Source organism: Pimephales promelas, chromosome 19, assembly GCF_988280905.1.
Source record: "Pimephales promelas chromosome 19, fPimPro1.hap1.1, whole genome shotgun sequence".
NCBI classification, from domain to species: Eukaryota; Metazoa; Chordata; class Actinopteri; order Cypriniformes; family Leuciscidae; genus Pimephales; species Pimephales promelas.
The window spans coordinates 32,364,908-32,383,960 of record NC_142787.1 but is presented as its reverse complement, the minus strand read 5'-3'; the positions used below and the strand labels follow the sequence as shown (position 1 = coordinate 32,383,960).

Sequence of the window (19,053 nt, the reverse complement as noted above, 5' to 3'; positions counted from 1 at the left end):
AAAACGAATGGGCTGCCGATGTAGGAGTTTAATGGGCCATTAAGACAAAAAATAAATAAAAGTAGGCTATGAGATGTATCGGCACGTCGGTCAGCGGCAATCTCCCGGTGTGCACAACACAACGTAGCCTACATTTATTTCGTTTGACACCTTAATCTGGCTGAGATGAGAAGACTTGCCTTTATAACTGAGCTTTCTTTTTATTTAGTTGTTTTCGTCCCTGTGAACCAGAGGCTTTATAGGCCTACCTACCGCTTAGCTGCACGTTCCTGAACTTCAGCCAGCTCCTTGTTTCCTGTCTTCCATTATTGGACAAACTGATTAATCCAGGTGTGTCTGATTATTGTTGCTGTGACTACTGAGGTTAGACACACCTTTATTAATCAGTTTGTCCAATAATGGAAGACAGTTCAGGAAGTAGTGCAGCAGTTCATACAATCTAATAATCAGTAATTAGGAAACGTGTGGCTGAGGGGCGCCTCATTAAACTTAGGCTTTCCCTTCAGCTATCGTCCAATGGTTCATTACTCAAGGCTTTTCAACACTAACGCCATCTGGTGGTCAAAGGGTGGACAATCGGCCTTTTGTGTCCCAGATGACCCAGACATGTTTGATTGTTTCATAAAAAAAAAAAATAATAATTTAGTTTCTATTACGAAAACCATTTAAGGCAATACAACTATTTAACCTAATAATAGTCTTTCACATGTCATTACTTAATGTAGGCTATTAAATGTGAACGAAATAAATGTGAGACTGAGAAATAATGCATGAAAAAAGAATACATTTACAAATTAATATTACTATTTTTTGTACTGTTGTGTTTCACACAGTGTTGGGAAGTTTACTTTGGAAATGTAATAGGCTAGTAGTACGTAGTGTAACTACAGTATTTCAATTAGTTTATTCAAGTAAAATATAAAGATAAAGCATTTTTGATTGGAAGCTGGTGGAGGCTTTGCTGAAATCAATCAAACGTCTCAAACTTTACGTGAGATTCACAAACCCTGAAAAGCAACGGTGACACAGATCACTGAACATCAGCAAGCTTCATGATGGCAGTTCAGTATTTTTAATTCTATTAAGACATTTAAACTTTGCAATAGGGCCTTATTAACTTGCCATAATTGTTTAATGCAGACTATAGATTTCTTTTCTGACAGTGTTTTGGTTACAGATGTTCTGTCTGAAAGGATCATTGTAAATGTTTTCATTGTCCCCAAACTAATGAAGATTCTGATGGTCATGTTGAATTGGTTAATGCAGAGAGGAATACTTTAATAAAGCGCTGTCAGAGCAACTCATTAAAGCCACGAGTGAAAGCGCTCCTGTTCTCAACAATCAGCTTCATAAAAAGTTGAAATATCTTGGATTTGAATTTTATTTCAGATTAATAGTAAACAGCTAGTAATGTTTTGGGGGGAATGGACGTCTCTGTGCTCGAGATGGTCTGAGGAACATTACGAGCTAAAGTTAATGAAGCTAACGAGGAAAACAGTTTATGACCGCAGATGATCTCTCATGTCAGGAAGGCACACGAAAAGCAGTGAAATTATTTTTAAGAGATCCTTTATCTCACGGTCAGTAAATATCATATTTTTATTTTTGTGATTAATATATTTTTGTCATGAATAACCTGTGAGGTGTCAAAGACAAATGAGAACAGATAATAAAGGATAATAAAGATTTATTCAATTCATATCCAAATGGATCCTGAGAAAAGGGTCTTCAGTCCTCAATACTGAACTCAGTCACCCGAAAAAAGGGAATACGTTTCTTTTTTTTTCTTCTTTTTTTCACAAACACAATGTGACACACAAACACATTTGCAATTAAGATTTGGCAATTAATCAAATAAGACTTTTGCCCTTTATGAGTTTGATAAGGTTATAGGAAACCAGCCGAAACTCCCACGGCACAATCAGGGGGCACAACATAAATAGATAGAGTTTCATACTGATGTTTCATTTCTACTGTATTTTAATCAAAACTTTTAATCATCCTCTGGGTGTCAATCATTTCTGGTTCTGTGTGTCGCATCTGATCCGGCGGAGCCCGAGACGAATGTACGTCACTAATGAGATCATGGAGGCCGTCAGACTCAGAGGAGCGACGGATGAATCCAGCTCTCGCAGCAAACCTGCAGACAAACACAACACTCTTATCATGAACCAGAACCACACACACACACACACACATACACTAACATGAACCAGAACCACACACACACACACACACACACTAACATGAACCAGAACCACACACACACACACACACACACTAACATGAACCAGAACCACACACACACACACACACACACTAACATGAACCAGAACCACACACACACACACACACACACACACTAACATGAACCAGAACCACACACACACACACACACACACACACACTAACATGAACCAGAACCACACACACACACACACTAACATGAACCAGAACCACACACACACACACACACACACACACACTAACATGAACCAGAACCACACACACACACACACATACACACACTAACATGAACCAGAACCACACACACACACACACACTAACATGAACCAGAACCACACACACACACACACACACACACACACACACACTAACATGAACCAGAACCACACACACACACACACTAACATGAACCAGAACCACACACACACACACACACACACACTAACATGAACCAGAACCACACACACACACATACACTAACATGAACCAGATCCACACACACACACACATACACTAACATGAACCAGATCCACACACACACACACATACACTAACATGAACCAGAACCACACACACACACACACACACACACTAACATGAACCAGAACCACACACACACACATACACTAACATGAACCAGATCCACACACACACACACACACACACACACTCAAATAACCCATGCCACTCTCTCACTCACACACAAAATATCAAGGAAATATTTTAATCTCTACTCTTCTGAACCCGTTCATAACCTTAGTGTGTGACAGAAGTTTCCTGTGTGGACAAACACACTCCTAAAGACAGATTTAGCTCAGCTTCCTGTGACCTTTGACCTTACCAGTGCCCGAGGTCATGAGGTCATCGGCCTGCTCCCAGATCTCGTGAGCGCTGAGGAAGAGTGTGGTGATGCTAACGTAAGACGCCGCCGCCTGCTGGATGTGCTGAGGAACGACGAGCGATCCTGATCCTGAGCTCACGGGAGACACGACTGAACTCCTGCAGGGCCACACACACACACACACACACACACACACACACACCTCAAGAGCAGGAAACGCATCACTGCGCATCAATGGGGAGTCATGAGGACGCTCACTTGGACACGGAGGGAGACGCAGACCATGATGAGCTCTGAAATGAACACACACATCATGAGGCCGACAGTCTGAGGAGTGTGAGAAGAAACTCAGAGAAGACCGAAGACACACACTCTGAAATGATCGGCGAGCGTCCGCGAGTATCTGAGCGCTGAATCCCGTCTGTAGCGGAACATGGCCATCTGGAGCAGAGACTGGCAGCGCAGACTGCAGAACACACACACACACACACACTGATTCACACACACACACACACACAGCAGAGACTGGCAGCGCAGACTGCAGAACACACACACACACACACACTGATTCACACACACACACACACAGCAGAGACTGGCAGCGCAGACTGCAGAACACACACACACACACACACTGATTCACACACACACACACAGCAGAGACTGGCAGCGCAGACTGCAGAACACACACACACACACACACTGATTCACACACACACACACACAGCAGAGACTGGCAGCGCAGACTGCAGAACACACACACACACACACACACTGATTCACACACACACACACACAGCAGAGACTGGCAGCGCAGACTGCAGAACACACACACACACACACACTGATTCACACACACACACACAGCAGAGACTGGCAGCGCAGACTGCAGAACACACACACACACACACACTGATTCACACACACACACACACAGCAGAGACTGGCAGCGCAGACTGCAGAACACACACACACACACACACACTGATTCACACACACACACACACAGCAGAGACTGGCAGCGCAGACTGCAGAACACACACACACACACACACACACACTGATTCACACACACACACACAGCAGAGACTGGCAGCGCAGACTGCAGAACACACACACACACACTGATTCACACACACACACACACACACCTTCACTGATTCACACACACACACACACACACACACACACACACACACACACACTGATTCACACACACACACACACACACACCTTCACTGATTCACACACACACACACACACACACACACACACACACACACACACGTCTCAGTCTCTGCTGTGTGCTGCTCTCACCACAGGATGAAGAAGTCTCTCTCTCGGGCCGTGGCGGAGGGATCCGTGTAGTTCTTCAGTTTGAGTATAAACCTGAACAGACAACATCTTCATCACCATCATCATCATCCCCATCATCATCACCATCATCATCCCCATCATCATCACCATCATCATCACCATCATCAGCACCATCATCATCATCACCATCATCTTCATCCCAATCCTCACTGTAACAACTGAGACAATCAGACACAGAACTATTTGTTACATTTATCAATAGGCTGTAAAGCGACTCCTATGGTGTGCTCACACCGGACGCGAAAAGAGCGCCAAATGCACGTCTAATTAGACGCTTGAACATTTTGAACCCATTCGCGCGTCATTTGCGAATAAAAAAAAACAACAACCCAATTTCTTTCCGGCATACGTTTCCGTCATGTCTGAAATAAAAGATATTGCTGCTCTGTACTTGTTGTGGAAGTCCCGTATACGGAGAAACGCCTAGCGCCGACGTGTCTGGGGTCACAGCACCATCTGTGTACATGTTCATCACTTACCAGGTACTCCAACTTTCTCCCTTATTTTTCTCCAAGATATTTGTTTTTTTGCCCGGTCTCTGGAGCATACGATGAAGTATCGTATATGTCAGGGTGCCCACAGACAGGCGGCACAATTAGCATCTCCTCCATTTTCCACAACAGATAGACCGGACGCATCAATTAGCTCTTTGTTGATTGTCTGGCGCAACAAAGCGTCGTGCGAATCTTCCACTCCAGTTCAAATTTTACAACTTGTGCGGAAGACACAAGATGATGCGTCTATTCACATCCTTGCCTTGACTTTGTATGTAATCTACTTAGATTCAGTGAGCACACAACTAGGAATTAAATATTGGGTGGTTTGTGTCCGTGCAGGGGGTGCCTGGTGTCAAACGCCTGTGTAGAGCTCACTCGCTACATCACCATCATTATGAGCTGTCCGTATCTGTACACAGTTTATTACTACCCATTACAATTATATCAGAGAAACAGCAGCTACATTAATTCTTCTTCTTTTGCTTCCCTGTTTTTCCTCTTAACCCTATCCCCGAAAACTACAGTTTGGATCCAGCCTTGGCAATGGTTTCAGTCCACGCTGACAACTGAGAAGATTTCAGAAGACGGCAACTTTGGACCAACATTCAAAATATTAAAATATCATCCGAATACTGTAATCATGATGAACACAAGTTGCAATAGTCATATGAACATATTACTGTCATATGGACATATTACGCTTATTTTACTGTCATATGGATGTTACTGTGATACACTGAACTTCAAAAACTATAACAATGAAACAAGCATTTTCTGAACAGCACAAGTGAACTTCACACCTGATCAGATCGAGCGTCTCAGAGAACATGGTGTAGGCGGATTTGGGCGTCTCCGGCTCCGTCTCCATGGCGATGGCGCTCTCCACAAACGCCAGCGCAGCCTCCAGATAGCAGAGCGCTTTAGCCATCTTATCCAGCTGAGAAACATTGAGAAACATTGTCACCGTACAGGGGTCAGGGGTCGGGGGTTTGGGGGGGGGGGGCCAAAGGCTTTATAAACACCGTAGCATCTGCTTTGTGCTTCAGTTTTTTGGCTTCCTTCATATGATCTTCCACAGAGCGCTGCCTGTGAATCAGAGGTCAGAGGTCAGCACTTTGCTTTAAGGGTTAGGGCTAGGTGTGACGTGTGTGACGTGAGTGACGTGAATCGAGTGACACAAGTGACGTGTGACGCGAGTAAAGTGTGTGAAGTTAGTGATGTGTGTGTGACGCGAGTGACACTGATGATAAGAAACACTGATGGCGTTCACATGCGCATTAAGAATGGATTCTATAGTTATGTGCGTTTGAACACATATGTGCGCAGGTTTGTAATTCCCTCATGCCTGAACAAACTTCTTGTCTTGTCTATAAATTTGATACAGAATTTTGTTTTATTTTATCACTTCGGGGTAGGGACGCGACACAAATTCCCAACGCTTTATCTGTAGAGTGGGAAAGGGATCCTCCATAGGGAGAGGCTAGTCGGCAGCTCAGCACTGCATCGTCATCGGGTCCAGGCCGAGTGCCTCGTCAGATCTGGATCCGGCAGGCTGCAGGAAGACACTCAAATTAGCGTAGATGCCATTTTTCGTTCCTATGATGTCACGAGTACATCAGGATTTAAGGGAAGTGTTCCCAGTTCCGACTGACCTAATCTATGCAGCCTATAATTGACTTTTAGAAGTCTTTAATGTTTGTGTGTATGCTGGGCCAAAGAGATGTGTCTTTAATCAAGCTCTCCTCTGCCAGAGTGTGTCTGCTTCCCGGACAATGTTAGGAAGACTGGTCCTCAGCTTTGGTGTTAAATATGGTCCTTGCAGATATCATTTCTTTCGAGAAAGGAATACAGTTTGAGGATACTGTTTTTTCTAATATCTTTGACAGAACAGGTAGATTCGAGATTGGCCTGTAGTTGACTCATTTTTGTATGTTCAAGGTGCGTTTTATTAACAAGCGGCTTTATCATAGCCAGCTTAAAAGGTTTGTGTTACATATCCTAGCAACAAAGATGAATTAATGATATTAAGAAGAGGATCTGTGACCTGCGGGAGCATCTCCTTCAGTAGCTTAGACGGTATAGGGTCTAACATACAAGTTGTCGATTTAGATGAATTAACGAGTTTGCAAAATTCTTCCTCTCCTACATAGCAATAAATGAATAACATGTTTCCTCTGGGAGCCTACACTGCATTCCCTGATCCGATACTGTAGTAGACCGGTTGCATAGTTCAAATTTTGTTCCTGATATTATCAATCTTATAAGTAAAGAAGTTCATAAAGTCATTACTGCTGTGTTGCTCGGACACTTCTGGGCCTGAAGCTTTCTTTTTCGTTAGTTTGCGTATGCAAAGTCATATTAAAGAGTCGATCAGAAGGCCACTGACACACTGCACTGAGCCGCGTTTTACCGTGAATAGCGTGTTAAATACGTGTTAGCGGAAAAAAACAATAAAGAGCTTCACTGCCACACGTGAATGATGCGTGATGTTTGACTCGACACTTCACTGCCACGCATGATTTGCGTGACGTCTGCTTCTGTAATGGAATAAATAGCAGAATAAAAAAAATAAGACGCTGAGTGAGACGTTCATTGAGACGAGTGCATGTTGCAAAGCTATAATAAAGAGCCGATCGGAATGCCATAGTGTGACGTGAGTGACGCGAAGTGTGTGACGTGAGTGACGCGAAGTGTGTGAGTGACGCGAAGTGTGTGACGTGAGTGACGCGAAGTGTGTGACGTGAGTGACGCGAAGTGTGTGTAACGTGAGTGACTTGATCGATGTGAGTGACGCGATTGACATGTGTGACGTGTGTGTGTGTGTGTGTGTGTGTGACTTGTGTGTGACGCGATTGACATGTGTGACGTGTGTGTGTGTGTGTGTGTGTGTGACTTGTGTGTGACGCACCTGTGGGCTTCAGGGGTTGGGGGACGAGATTCCTCTGGGAAGATGCTTCGGCTCTTGCAGTGCTTCTGCTTAATAAACACACTTCTTTACGAGTCACTCAACAAAGACTCGAACATGAAAACGATCTACAATACCTTCCCATGAGCCTCTCCTTTCCTGAGCTGTCCAACGTCTCTCTGTGGCTCCGGAGGAACACTGGAGCTGTGTTTCGTGCTCTTGTTCCTCTTCTTCTTCATCATCATCATCATGGTCTTGCTGCTCTTAGAGGCTCTGATGGAAACATGGATCACATCACAAAACATTTTTTAAATGAGCAGAAGATCTGATTGGTTGATGTGTTTCTGATTCTGATAGGACTCACTCTTTTTGGTGAAGGCTCTGCTGAGAAGAGAAACACTTTTTTCCCTCAACGTCCAGTTTCTGTTTCTTATTTGGAAACTTTTCATCGCTCTCAGCCTGCAAACACACACACACACACACACACACACACATACACAAACAAACAGACTTAAATCATGGGAACATCTGATTCTAAAAGATATTTTCAAATGGTTGCTGTTCACATCTACTGCTCTGCAACAGATGTTAGTTAATTAGGGTTATTAGCACAGATTATTTTAGACTCGACTGAGGTCAAACATTTTCTGACCGCTGGTTTCTTGAAGGTTGGTCTCACAGTTCTCTTGCATGCGGTGGTCTGGCCGGTCCGGTGTCGGGCTGCTTTAGGCTCCTGGGGGATTCTGGGCTCCTGGGGGATTCTGGGCTCCTGAGGGATTCTGGGCTCCTGAGGGATTCTGGGCTCCTGAGGGATTCTGGGCTCCTGAGGGATTCTGGGCTCCTGAGGGATTCTGGGCTCCTGAGGGATTCTGGGCTCCTGAGGGATTCTGGGCTCCTGAGGGATTCTGGGCTCCTGGGGGATTCTGGGCTCCTGGGGGATTCTGGGCTCCTGGGGGATTCTGGGCTCCTGGGGGATTCTGGGCTCCTGAGGGATTCTGGGCTCCTGGGGGATTCTGGGCTCCTGAGGGATTCTGGGCTCCTGAGGGATTCTGGGCTCCTGAGGGATTCTGGGCTCCTGGGGGATTCTGGGCTCCTGGGGGATTCTGGGCTCCTGAGGGATTCTGGGCTCCTGAGGGATTCTGGGCTCCTGAGGGATTCTGGGCTCCTGGGGGATTCTGGGCTCCTGAGGGATTCTGGGCTCCTGAGGGATTCTGGGCTCCTGGGGGATTCTGGGCTCCTGAGGGATTCTGGGCTCCTGGGGGATTCTGGGCTCCTGGGGGATTCTGGGCTCCTGGGGGATTCTGGGCTCCTGGGGGATTCTGGGCTCCTGAGGGATTCTGGGCTCCTGGGGGATTCTGGGCTCCTGAGGGATTCTGGGCTCCTGAGGGATTCTGGGCTCCTGGGGGATTCTGGGCTCCTGGGGGATTCTGGGCTCCTGGGGGATTCTGGGCTCCTGGGGGATTCTGGGCTCCTGGGGGATTCTGGAGAGCAGGTTCAGCTGGATCTTCACCAGCAGCAGTGGTTTCCCGCATGTTTGTTTGCTGATGTTGGCTATTGTTGTGGTTTTCTTCTGCTTTGTGTCACGTGACGATTTCACTCTCTTGTGTTTCGATCTGCACGTGGAGGCATTTTCAGCCTGCTGGGAAATTTCCACACTTGTGCTTCCTAATGGCAGATTCCCACGCGTGCATGTGTTTTCCACAGTCTGTCTGCCATCGGCCACTCTCCCACTGTCGCATTGGTTACTATAGCAACCCTGCTGACCTGCAGCCTCGATCCTTCCAGCGGTATCGTGGGAGTTGATGATATCACATGGGCTCCCAGGGAACTGCTGGTGCTGGTCTTCTTTCCTTTCTAACCATCTTCCCAAATGCCAGTCACAGCCTGTCTGTGTCTAAACACACACACACACACACACACACACATGTTAGGATGTTGAGAACATGAGCATGTTGTTTAATGAATCTCATCATGAGAACATGAAAATATGTAATGTGATAGGACTGTGTTTATAGGAATTTTTGACCATTGTCTAGAAGCGCATTAGTGAAGTCTGACACTGATGTTGGACAAGAAGCTCTCAGTCTCCGCTCTAATTCATCCCAAAACTGTTCTACGGGTTGAGGTGCAGGCCAGTCAAGTTCCTCCACACCAAACTCCTCAACCATGTCTTTATGGACCTGCTTTGTCATGTTGTATGTCATGTTGGAACAGGAACATCTTGGTACGCTGAAACATTGAGTTTCTTTCACTGGAACTAAACCCCTGAAAAACAAACCCATACCATGACCACCCGTCCACCAAGCCTAACACTTGGCACAAAGCAGTCAGGCAAGTACCGTTCTTCTGGCAACCGCCAAACCCAGACTCGTCCATTGAACTCAAACAAGTAACCCAGAAGTAAGGTGGAGCATTTGGCATTGTGACCCCAGTTTTTACGTCTATTCTTTTTTGCAACTTGTGTCCATCAGGCAACGTTTTTAAGAAGCAGTGTTTTATTTTTTTACCTGAAGAATGTGGCGACATGGTGCCTTTGGTTATAGACAAAGTACTATTTTTTTCATTACATCTACACTCATCCAGGCCCTCCATCTCTAAACACCATCGCAACGGTGGAAAATTCCTTATAATCTTTTCTTGTTATTGTTAGGCGATATTCACCCTAGTCCAGGTCCTAATGGGGTAGTCTGTCCTGGCTTGTACGAGGGACGAGTTTTGGATTCAGGATCTTACTTGTCTGAACGTAACATCGCTGTTGAACAGTGCTGCAAGCAGTGATATGGAGCCAAATATCAGCATGTCTAAAATATATATTATTGTCTGTGTGTGTCTGACTGTCTGTGTGTGCGTGTGTATCTGTGTCTCTCTATGTGTACCTGTGTGTTTGATGGTTCATCAGCTGCTGGTTGATCTGGGGTTCTGTTGTTCTCACTGTCAGTGTCTGAACTGCTGTCACAGTCACTGGAGCTGCCGGAAGCTACACTACACACACACACACACACACTTGAGCAAAGTAAACATTCTGCTGAACATCTCCTTCTGTATAATGCAAGTCACAAAGGGGAGTAAATGATGACAGAACAGAATGAGTATTATGATCTAATACTCACTGCTGTTCCCGCTGAACACCGTCTGATGATTCATGAGCTTCTAATGAACAACACAAATAATTAAAAGCACATAAACAGAACACCACAATACACAAACACACACACACACTTACTGAGAGCAGTGAATCCATGCGACTCCTGTGAAACCAGCAGTGAATGAGTTAGCATGAAGGAGTTAAAAAAGCCGGAGTTTCAATAAGAAGCCATTATTGTGATCTAACCTCGTTAGTGTCGAGGGCCTTCGGTGGCTCGGCTGAGCTCGGCGTACAAATGCTCATTAACAGTGGAGGCCATGAGGTCATTTCCTGTGGTGTGCCAGAGAGACATTGAGATCCTGCAGTTCTTCGACCAAACAAGACTGTCCCAAACTCAACTGACCTGCAGAATGTCCTCCGCACGTTTGCCAGACACGACACGCACCGAGTCGACGCTAGCCTGATCAACACACGAAAGCTCAATTACGCTCACTGTTACCGCCGTGATCTCTCACTGCAAGACCTGCAGGTAGACACTCACATCAACAGACTGCAGAGGGGGCAAGCTTGGTTCGCTGCTCTCCTTCAGGTCCTGTGAGCGCCCCGGTGAGGCCTTCAGTCGTGGAGAGTCGCTGGTCACCTGATCCTGACCGTCCATCGGCCTCACGTACGCCGTGGGCTTCTTGGTGTTGGCCAGTTTGCAGGGTAAGTTGAGCGTCAGCATGAGCGGCGGGACGTCCGGCCTGTGGATGCTGAGGTCCGGAGACGAGGACGAGTCGCTGGCCGGCAGAGGAGACAGTGGGAGCACAGGGGGACCCAGAGGCGGGAGACCCAGAGCCGGGGGTCCCAGAGGCGGGGGACCGTCCAGCTCGAGGACACACACCACAGGGAACTCATCCGAGCCATCCTCGTAATTACCCAGCATGCTCTGAATGCGATTCGACAGCTTGTCACCTCTGATTCTCTGGAAAGACAAAGGAATCTGGATGGGCGGCTTCATCTTTTTTACATTACAACAATCACAACAAGAGTTAGCGTCATTATCCTACATTTCCCCATTCAACTAATTCTTTCATTTTGACACAAAGCTTTATTTTGCACCCAGCTGTGGGAAAACTCACATTTACTGTGGCCGCTTGTATAAAATAATCGATGAAAGTGCAGCTTGTTTTGAACCGCGAAGGCATGGCGTTCTCTCACAGGCACTCGTTACCTCAATTCAAAATACTATTCGCTTACATATCCTTTCGACATAACAAACGAAGCGTAGGCACGGGACTCAAGACATTAATTGGTTTAGTTTAGATACACCTGAGAGAACTCAGTCACTGGTGTTCTGAGGGAGCTCTCGTCTCTTTCAGTATATAATCCGTTCACAGATTGCCGAGCTTATAAGAGGACCAGCACCTACAGTAAAGTTTCAGGAGAGACAAACACATTCAATTACGGGAGTGAATCCGCTTCACTGTTCACTGATGAAACTGCTGTGATAGACTAAGACATGGACCTGTTTCGCTATGACAGTTGCTACGGTTTCCACTGTCAAAGTAGAGCTGCAGGATTAATGCAACACATTCATTAACTCTCACACACATCACACACATTTCAATTCTTTATTTGAATTAAAAGATAAGCATTTATCATGGCATAATCCAAATTTGACAAGAAGGTGTACAACAGCAGCCGGTGTCTCAGTCCATTATGCACATTTAAGGGTAAAGGTGGCACCTACGTCTCCATTTGTAGAGGCTGCCAATCACTGCTGATACAGAACAATATCAGGTCAGTTTTTTGGCCTCGTTCTTATATAGTCCGCAAATTTGCAGGCCTCTTACACACAACTTGTGCACATGGCCTAAACTAGCAAAAATAAGGGAAATAACTTTACAAGAATAGCCAAAGTCATTGAAGACATTGTACCATGGTTGATATTTCAGCAGTTTTGAAGCATAGCAGATGTCCATATAAGCATCAAAAGAGCAACCGATTTCTATTATCGTCACGGCTTTGGTGTGTTGTTCATTAATTACAACTATGTCAGTTGTATTTGGAAAGTGATTTATGGCAGTTTCCAATGTAGTGCACTGTTCGTGCTGAACTGAGAACCAGTCTATCTTGATCTTTTCATTACAATGGATTGTGGTAAAACTGACATTGTCTCTGAGCTCCTTTACTATGGATATGCGCGATCGTCTATCTTGATCGTGCCAGCTGTGATGTTGCAGGCAAAACGGCTTGTGTGCAGATGGAAACCATGTTGATAAGTTGGAATTTGTTGGTAGTACCTGAAGACAAGCTTTAATTATAAATGTGTGGATGTCATCTTGTAGAGCTGTGTTTATCAGAACTGTGTGTGAGATGGTCAGCACAGGGCAGGCAGGCAGCCAGTTGTCCTTGTAGGCGTAAGCCTGTCCAGTGCTGAATCATACGCAAATGGAAGTGATCGATTATTGTCCTTGTGATATTTTGAGTGTCAAGGAGTTGAATGTTGTCGCCAGTCATGATGGTTCCCTCTGCCGTGATGGTTGAATCCATGACAATGTTCTTGTTGACTTCCGACTGTCCTGCTATGTTCCTCCTGCGCAGTTGGATATGTGCGCGGTTGCAGAGGTCATTCAGGTCCAGTCCGAGCGCACGCCAAAGCCTATTTGCTCTTCCCATTCGCCCGCGATGTTGAACCGATGTCCAAGACAGCAGTAGGTTTCATGGCACACATACACTTTAATTTCAGTGCCCATGATAGAAAAGGAGGGTTGCTTGTCCTTCTTGGCTTGATCCCACCTGTTGCCTCTCGAGCTGTCGTCTCTCTTAAAACACAGCACACTTGGTGTTTTTCACCTCTAGTCCTGACCATCGCATGCATTTATCAGTATGGGAGAGCATGGTTTGAATCACTTTCTCATCTCTAGAGGACACCTGGACATCGTCTGCATAGGCCTGGACAGGGTTTGGCGATCTGATGTGCGAGGGGAAGCGGAGGCACAGCCACTCGAGCCACTGGTTAAGGGCTAGAATAAAGTTTACTGCGCTTCATGGGCAGCCTGGCTTGAGTTTTTAGTTGGACTGGGCTAGTCAGTTGGTCTCCACAGATCACCTGGATAAAGGAGCTTCTTCACATATCCTTAATCATGCTGATAAAACGTTCGGGTGGGTGAATTTCGTCTAAGGCTTTAATCATAACACCATGCGGCAATGACCCAAATGCATGGCGGAAGTCTAGGAAGACTGCATAAAACTTGGTGGATTATAGCTGTTTTCAAGCAGAAAATGTGCTCATTCACGCCTTAACGATTAATGTAGGCTTTTTGTTTTTCTGACAATATGTTCATTTCGCAGAGCCATGGCAGGATGCGATTCAGGACACACTTCATAAGAACTTTGTAAATAGAAGGGAGTAAAGAGATGTTGCTGGTTTATCGGGTGTATTGTCTTTTTCCGAATTCTGTGAATAAGGGGTCCTTTCCACGAATTTGGTATTTTCTCATTGGTCAGACAGACATGAAATATTTGCGTTAGCGCAATACATGTCCATTGTTTTGTGGATTTAAGCATTTCATACGTGACGCCATCGGATCCACACGCCTTGTTATTCGGTAGGCTTTCAATCACCCTTAAAACCCCCTGAGATGTAAACCTCAAGGTGATTTAACTCTAGCACGTCTAGCTAGGGGAGTGTGGCGAGGCGTTCACCAGTGGCATTTACTTGGTTTTTATCGCAGTAATATTTATAAACTAGTCTGTATCATTCATGCCTGACTGAGGCTCTATGAAAGTACTATTATTAAGAATGACTCTAATAGCTTTAGTCTTGTTGTTTTTCCAGAGATTAGCAATTTCATCGCGGCTCACCTTTCTGAGGGGTCTTTTCTGCTGCGTCCTCGCTGTTCTGGTGAGCGCTGGTTGAATGACCTCATGTCACGCGTCAAGCGAATTGCTTCTCTATCCATTCTGTCAGAGCCTCCGATGATCCGTCTGTTGGAGGCTCGTCGGTGTGCGGGAGTTTGTTGAGAATCCTCATTGTGTATTTGAGAAAAAGTATTCTGTAAGGTCTGCCGTTTCGACGATGCGCAGAAAACTTGTCGTTTTTCTGATATATTCCATTTAAGATCACCAAGAGTTTATTCCACGGTGTCGGGTCTGTTCCAGTAAATGTTATCCTCTTTCTGTCGTCAATCAGCTTCGTGTCCAGGATTTTTCGGAAAGCTCTTTCTTCTGCTTCAAACCGCAACCATTCCTCATCGGAAAGATGCTGGACGTAGCCGTCAAACTCTCCCGGGTCGTCTATTCCTTCTGCCAGGTGAGGCGCCGGGTCGTAGGTGCGCCATAATGTAGACTTTGCCAGATTTGTGGGATTCCTTCAGGGTCCCCTTCAAAGTTGTTATTAAGCACATTATGTACAGTATCCTTAGCTGCACATTAAACATTTTTTTTCTGCGTTTTTCCGTGGCAGTTAAAGCGGGTGAGATGTTTTTAGTGTTTGCTGTGGGCCAGCATCGGGCCAGCATCCACCATTACCCACTCACAGGAAGTGACACACTCACTCACTCACACACACACATACTCACACACACACACACACACACACACACTCACACACATACTCACACACACACTCACACACATACTCACATACTCACACACACACACATACTCACACACACACTCACACACATACTCACACACACACTCTCACACACATACTCACATACTCACACACACACACACTCACACACATACTCACATACTCACACACACACACACACTCACACACATACTCACACACACACTCACACACATACTCACACACACACTCACACACATACTCACATACTCACACACACACACACTCACACACATACTCACTTACTCACACACACACATACTGACTCACACACTCCGCTCTCTCCCTGTCGGACTGCGTCTCCTCCTGCTGCACCTCCTGACTCCTCATCTATTCCCTCTCCATCCACTCAAACACTCACACACTCACACTCACACACTCACACACTCGCTCACACCTTAAACGGCTCACTGAAGAGAGGAGCAATCCTGTCGTACTGCGTCTCCTCCTGCAGCACCTCCTGACTCCTCCTTTCCCTCTCCATACGCCGCAACACGTCGCGATCCTCCATCGTCACACTGCACAAAAACAACACACAAGGTTGAGGAACATGGGGCCCGTCAGCACTGCCCAGCACAGGGCCTGTGGTCTTCTGATCCCACACATTTAAATCCACTGTATTCACATTATAACTTGCACACACATGCCACAACTGATCCATGTGTGTGTGTGTGTGTGTGTGAGGTAGAGACTTTGAGCGTGTGTGTGTGTGTGTGTGTGTGTGAGGTAGAGACTTTGAGCGTGTGTGTGTGTGTGTGTGAGGTAGAGACTTTGAGCGTGTGTGTGTGTGTGTGTGAGGTAGAGACTTTGAGCGTGTGTGTGGAATCCATGAGAGAGAGATTGTGTGAGATTGTGTGAGTGAGAGAGAGAAAGTGTGTGTGTGTGTGTGTGTGTGTGTGTGTGTGTGTGTGTGTGTTTTCATGAAACAAAAGCACAAAGAGGTGTGCTGTTTGTTGTGAAGGGAGTGTCTCAGGTGTGTGTCCTGCGGGAAGAGTGTGTAAGGAACATCTGCTCTCAATTATGCCTCACACACACAGAACTGAAATCTGCTCATCATGTTGTCGGTCACTTCGATATTACAGCAAAAAGAGCATCATAGTAATTTATGTCAGAAATAAAAAAGAAGGAAGAAGGAAAATAATGAAATATTGAAAGGCAAAAATTAAATTAGAATTAAGTTCTTATTGAGTCTCATTTGAAGCCATTGCAAAATAAGTAACACACACTGTATGAACTCTATAATTATGCTCCAGTAAACTATATAAGTTCTTCTTTATCTTACTATCACTTAAATAAAGCAGTGGAGCCACTGATATAAACGATGATGTGTGTGTGTGTGTGTGTGTGTGTGTGTGTGTGTGTGTGTGTGTGTGTGTGTGTGTGCGCGCGCACTGATCATAAAGCTAACAGTAACACATATGGATTTAATCAGAATATTTCACTTTACAAGTGTATTAGATTACACTCATATGATTCAAATACATACTTTACTTTATTTGTCAATAATTACACGTGCTGTCACTTCATATTTATTGTATTAATTTATTCAAAGAGTAATTCATTCTTCAGTTAGTTCAGTTTTATCCATTTTCCCATGTACCTGTGTGAATGTAATGTGTGTTTACACTTTGTGGACCTCTGAGCGCGTTTCCCTGTGATGATGTGTTGCTGATTTGAATCCTCTCACCTGCTCGTGCTCGGCTTGATCTGTCCGCTGCGGCACGCCGGGATTCTGTCGCTCATGACGACACAATCTGCTGATTAATCACATCACTCCACAAGTCCACATCAATAAATCAGCAGTTTCTGGGGCCGCTGTGTGACTGAAGTGAGGTCACGCGCAGATGGAGCTCGGGCGCGTCCACTCGAGAGGGGGTGCAGTGGATACTTCAGATAATCGTATCAAACAGACTCAACTAAACTATATATAACTATATATTATAACTATAGATTCCTGCTGTTTGAGACATTTTAATAAGCCAACATTAATTCATATAATTTTTCGTCAGGATAATGACAAGAATTGAATTGCGCACCCCGTGCAGTATTATATAGTTCCGGCGCACGCCTCCTATTATGGGCATATCGTTCCAGGAGCTCCACCAAAGCTCAGTGACATTTACAATAAATTAAAAAGACTGAAGGAACTTAACTTGGACTGAAGAACTCTGCTGTAATATGTTTTTGTTGTATGTATGTATGTTTGTTGTTGTTGTTTTTTACGAGCATTTAAAAAAAATGATTTGCAATAAAATATTTACACAGTCATGGGTAGATTACCACAAATTGTAGTCCGTTACTGATAACAAATTACAAGCCAAAACATGTAGTTAGCAACATACTCTATTACATTACATATTAATATAATCTGACAACTTTTTGACTACTTTTAAATTACTTTTGACCAAATTCTGATACATAGAGAAAGAAAATGCATTCTTTATCAACAACATAAAGTACATTGCACAGATGGTTCATGAAAGACCTGCAGGGCGTTATTGCAGTTAAATAAATAAAAAAGCTGATCACTAGTTCAATTGTAAAAAAAATATATATATATATTTTTAAAAATGTGTTTGAAAGACAAAAAAAACATTTAAGCTGGCTATTATTAAACTTTTTATTTAAAAAAACAACAACTTAATCCTACAGAATTCGTTAATTACATGTCGATCTCGAATCTGCCTTTCTCAAAGATACTAGAAAAGGCAGTATCTTCACAACTGTGTTCCTTTCTAGAAAGAGACGATATCTGTGAGGATTTTCAGTCCGGATTTAGACCGAGACAGCTCTCATCAGACTAGTGATCTGAGAGAGAGAGAGAGAGAGAGAGAGAGAGAGAGAGAGAGAGAGAGAGAGATGATTCAGATAGAGCAGATAAACACCGAATTGGGCACAAAATGATGTTAAAAATACACGTCTAAACCCCCTAAAGTGTTGGCTCGGTTCTGTCATGAACAGTTGAGAAAGAAACAGAATGTTTGTCAGTTTTTTCGGTCTTAAGTGACGGCAGATTAATATTCTGTAGAGAACAAATAGTGTTATTTTAAATTTAGGCTTAATTATTAGTTCACAAAGTCTATCAGTATTCAGTGACAGAAACTGTGTTATTTAGTGTCCATCTCTGCTTTTCTTCTTATTTTACAGACTGTTCACTTGTTTTAAATAATGTGGGAACTTTATTAGTTAGGCTAGTAGTTTTTGATGAAGAACTTCAAGTGAGCTTCAAGTTATCAATGAAAAACAAAGTTAGCCCCTTTTTTCTTTCCTTTTTGTCTGATCCGAAAAATGATCAGATCCGTGGCTCAATACAATAGACATAAATGATTGCTATTTTTTGTGATCCGCTCCACATCCACTACTGATGGAGTGTTTCAGTCCTGAGGTTCGGTGGAAGATGCTCAGATGCTCCGGTGGTCAATCAGGACAAACCGGTGGAGATCCTCCTTCAGTCCTGGAGTACGGAGGGGTGACGTGACC

The 19,053-nt window shown here is 44.6% G+C and overlaps 1 protein-coding gene across 9 annotated transcripts; it reads right to left on the bottom strand.

The window, feature by feature from the left end:
- Window positions 1–1,670: 1,670 nt before the first annotated feature.
- On the bottom strand, window positions 1,671–17,886 carry aff1 (ALF transcription elongation factor 1). Of its 9 annotated transcripts, none has more exons than XM_089123558.1 (19): window positions 17,261–17,880; window positions 15,971–16,091; window positions 11,494–11,916; window positions 11,356–11,412; window positions 11,199–11,282; window positions 11,091–11,115; window positions 10,978–11,017; window positions 10,744–10,849; window positions 8,547–9,761; window positions 8,232–8,326; window positions 8,005–8,140; window positions 7,871–7,938; window positions 5,985–6,048; window positions 5,763–5,899; window positions 4,406–4,477; window positions 3,461–3,554; window positions 3,347–3,381; window positions 3,089–3,246; window positions 1,671–2,140 (listed from the first exon to the last, which is right to left on the bottom strand). In XM_089123558.1, exons 1-19 carry the CDS (start codon window positions 17,314–17,316, stop codon window positions 2,016–2,018), a joined length of 3,111 nt encoding a protein of 1,036 aa, XP_088979684.1. In that variant the 5' UTR covers window positions 17,317–17,880; the 3' UTR covers window positions 1,671–2,015. The 9 variants fall into 9 exon arrangements, 7 of the variants coding, with proteins under 7 accessions (XP_088979684.1, XP_088979683.1, XP_039534139.2 ...); XM_089123557.1 differs by having other exon boundaries at window positions 8,520–9,761; window positions 10,978–11,014; XM_039678205.2 differs by having other exon boundaries at window positions 8,520–9,761; window positions 17,261–17,879.
- Between the last annotated feature and the right edge of the window lie 1,167 nt (window positions 17,887–19,053).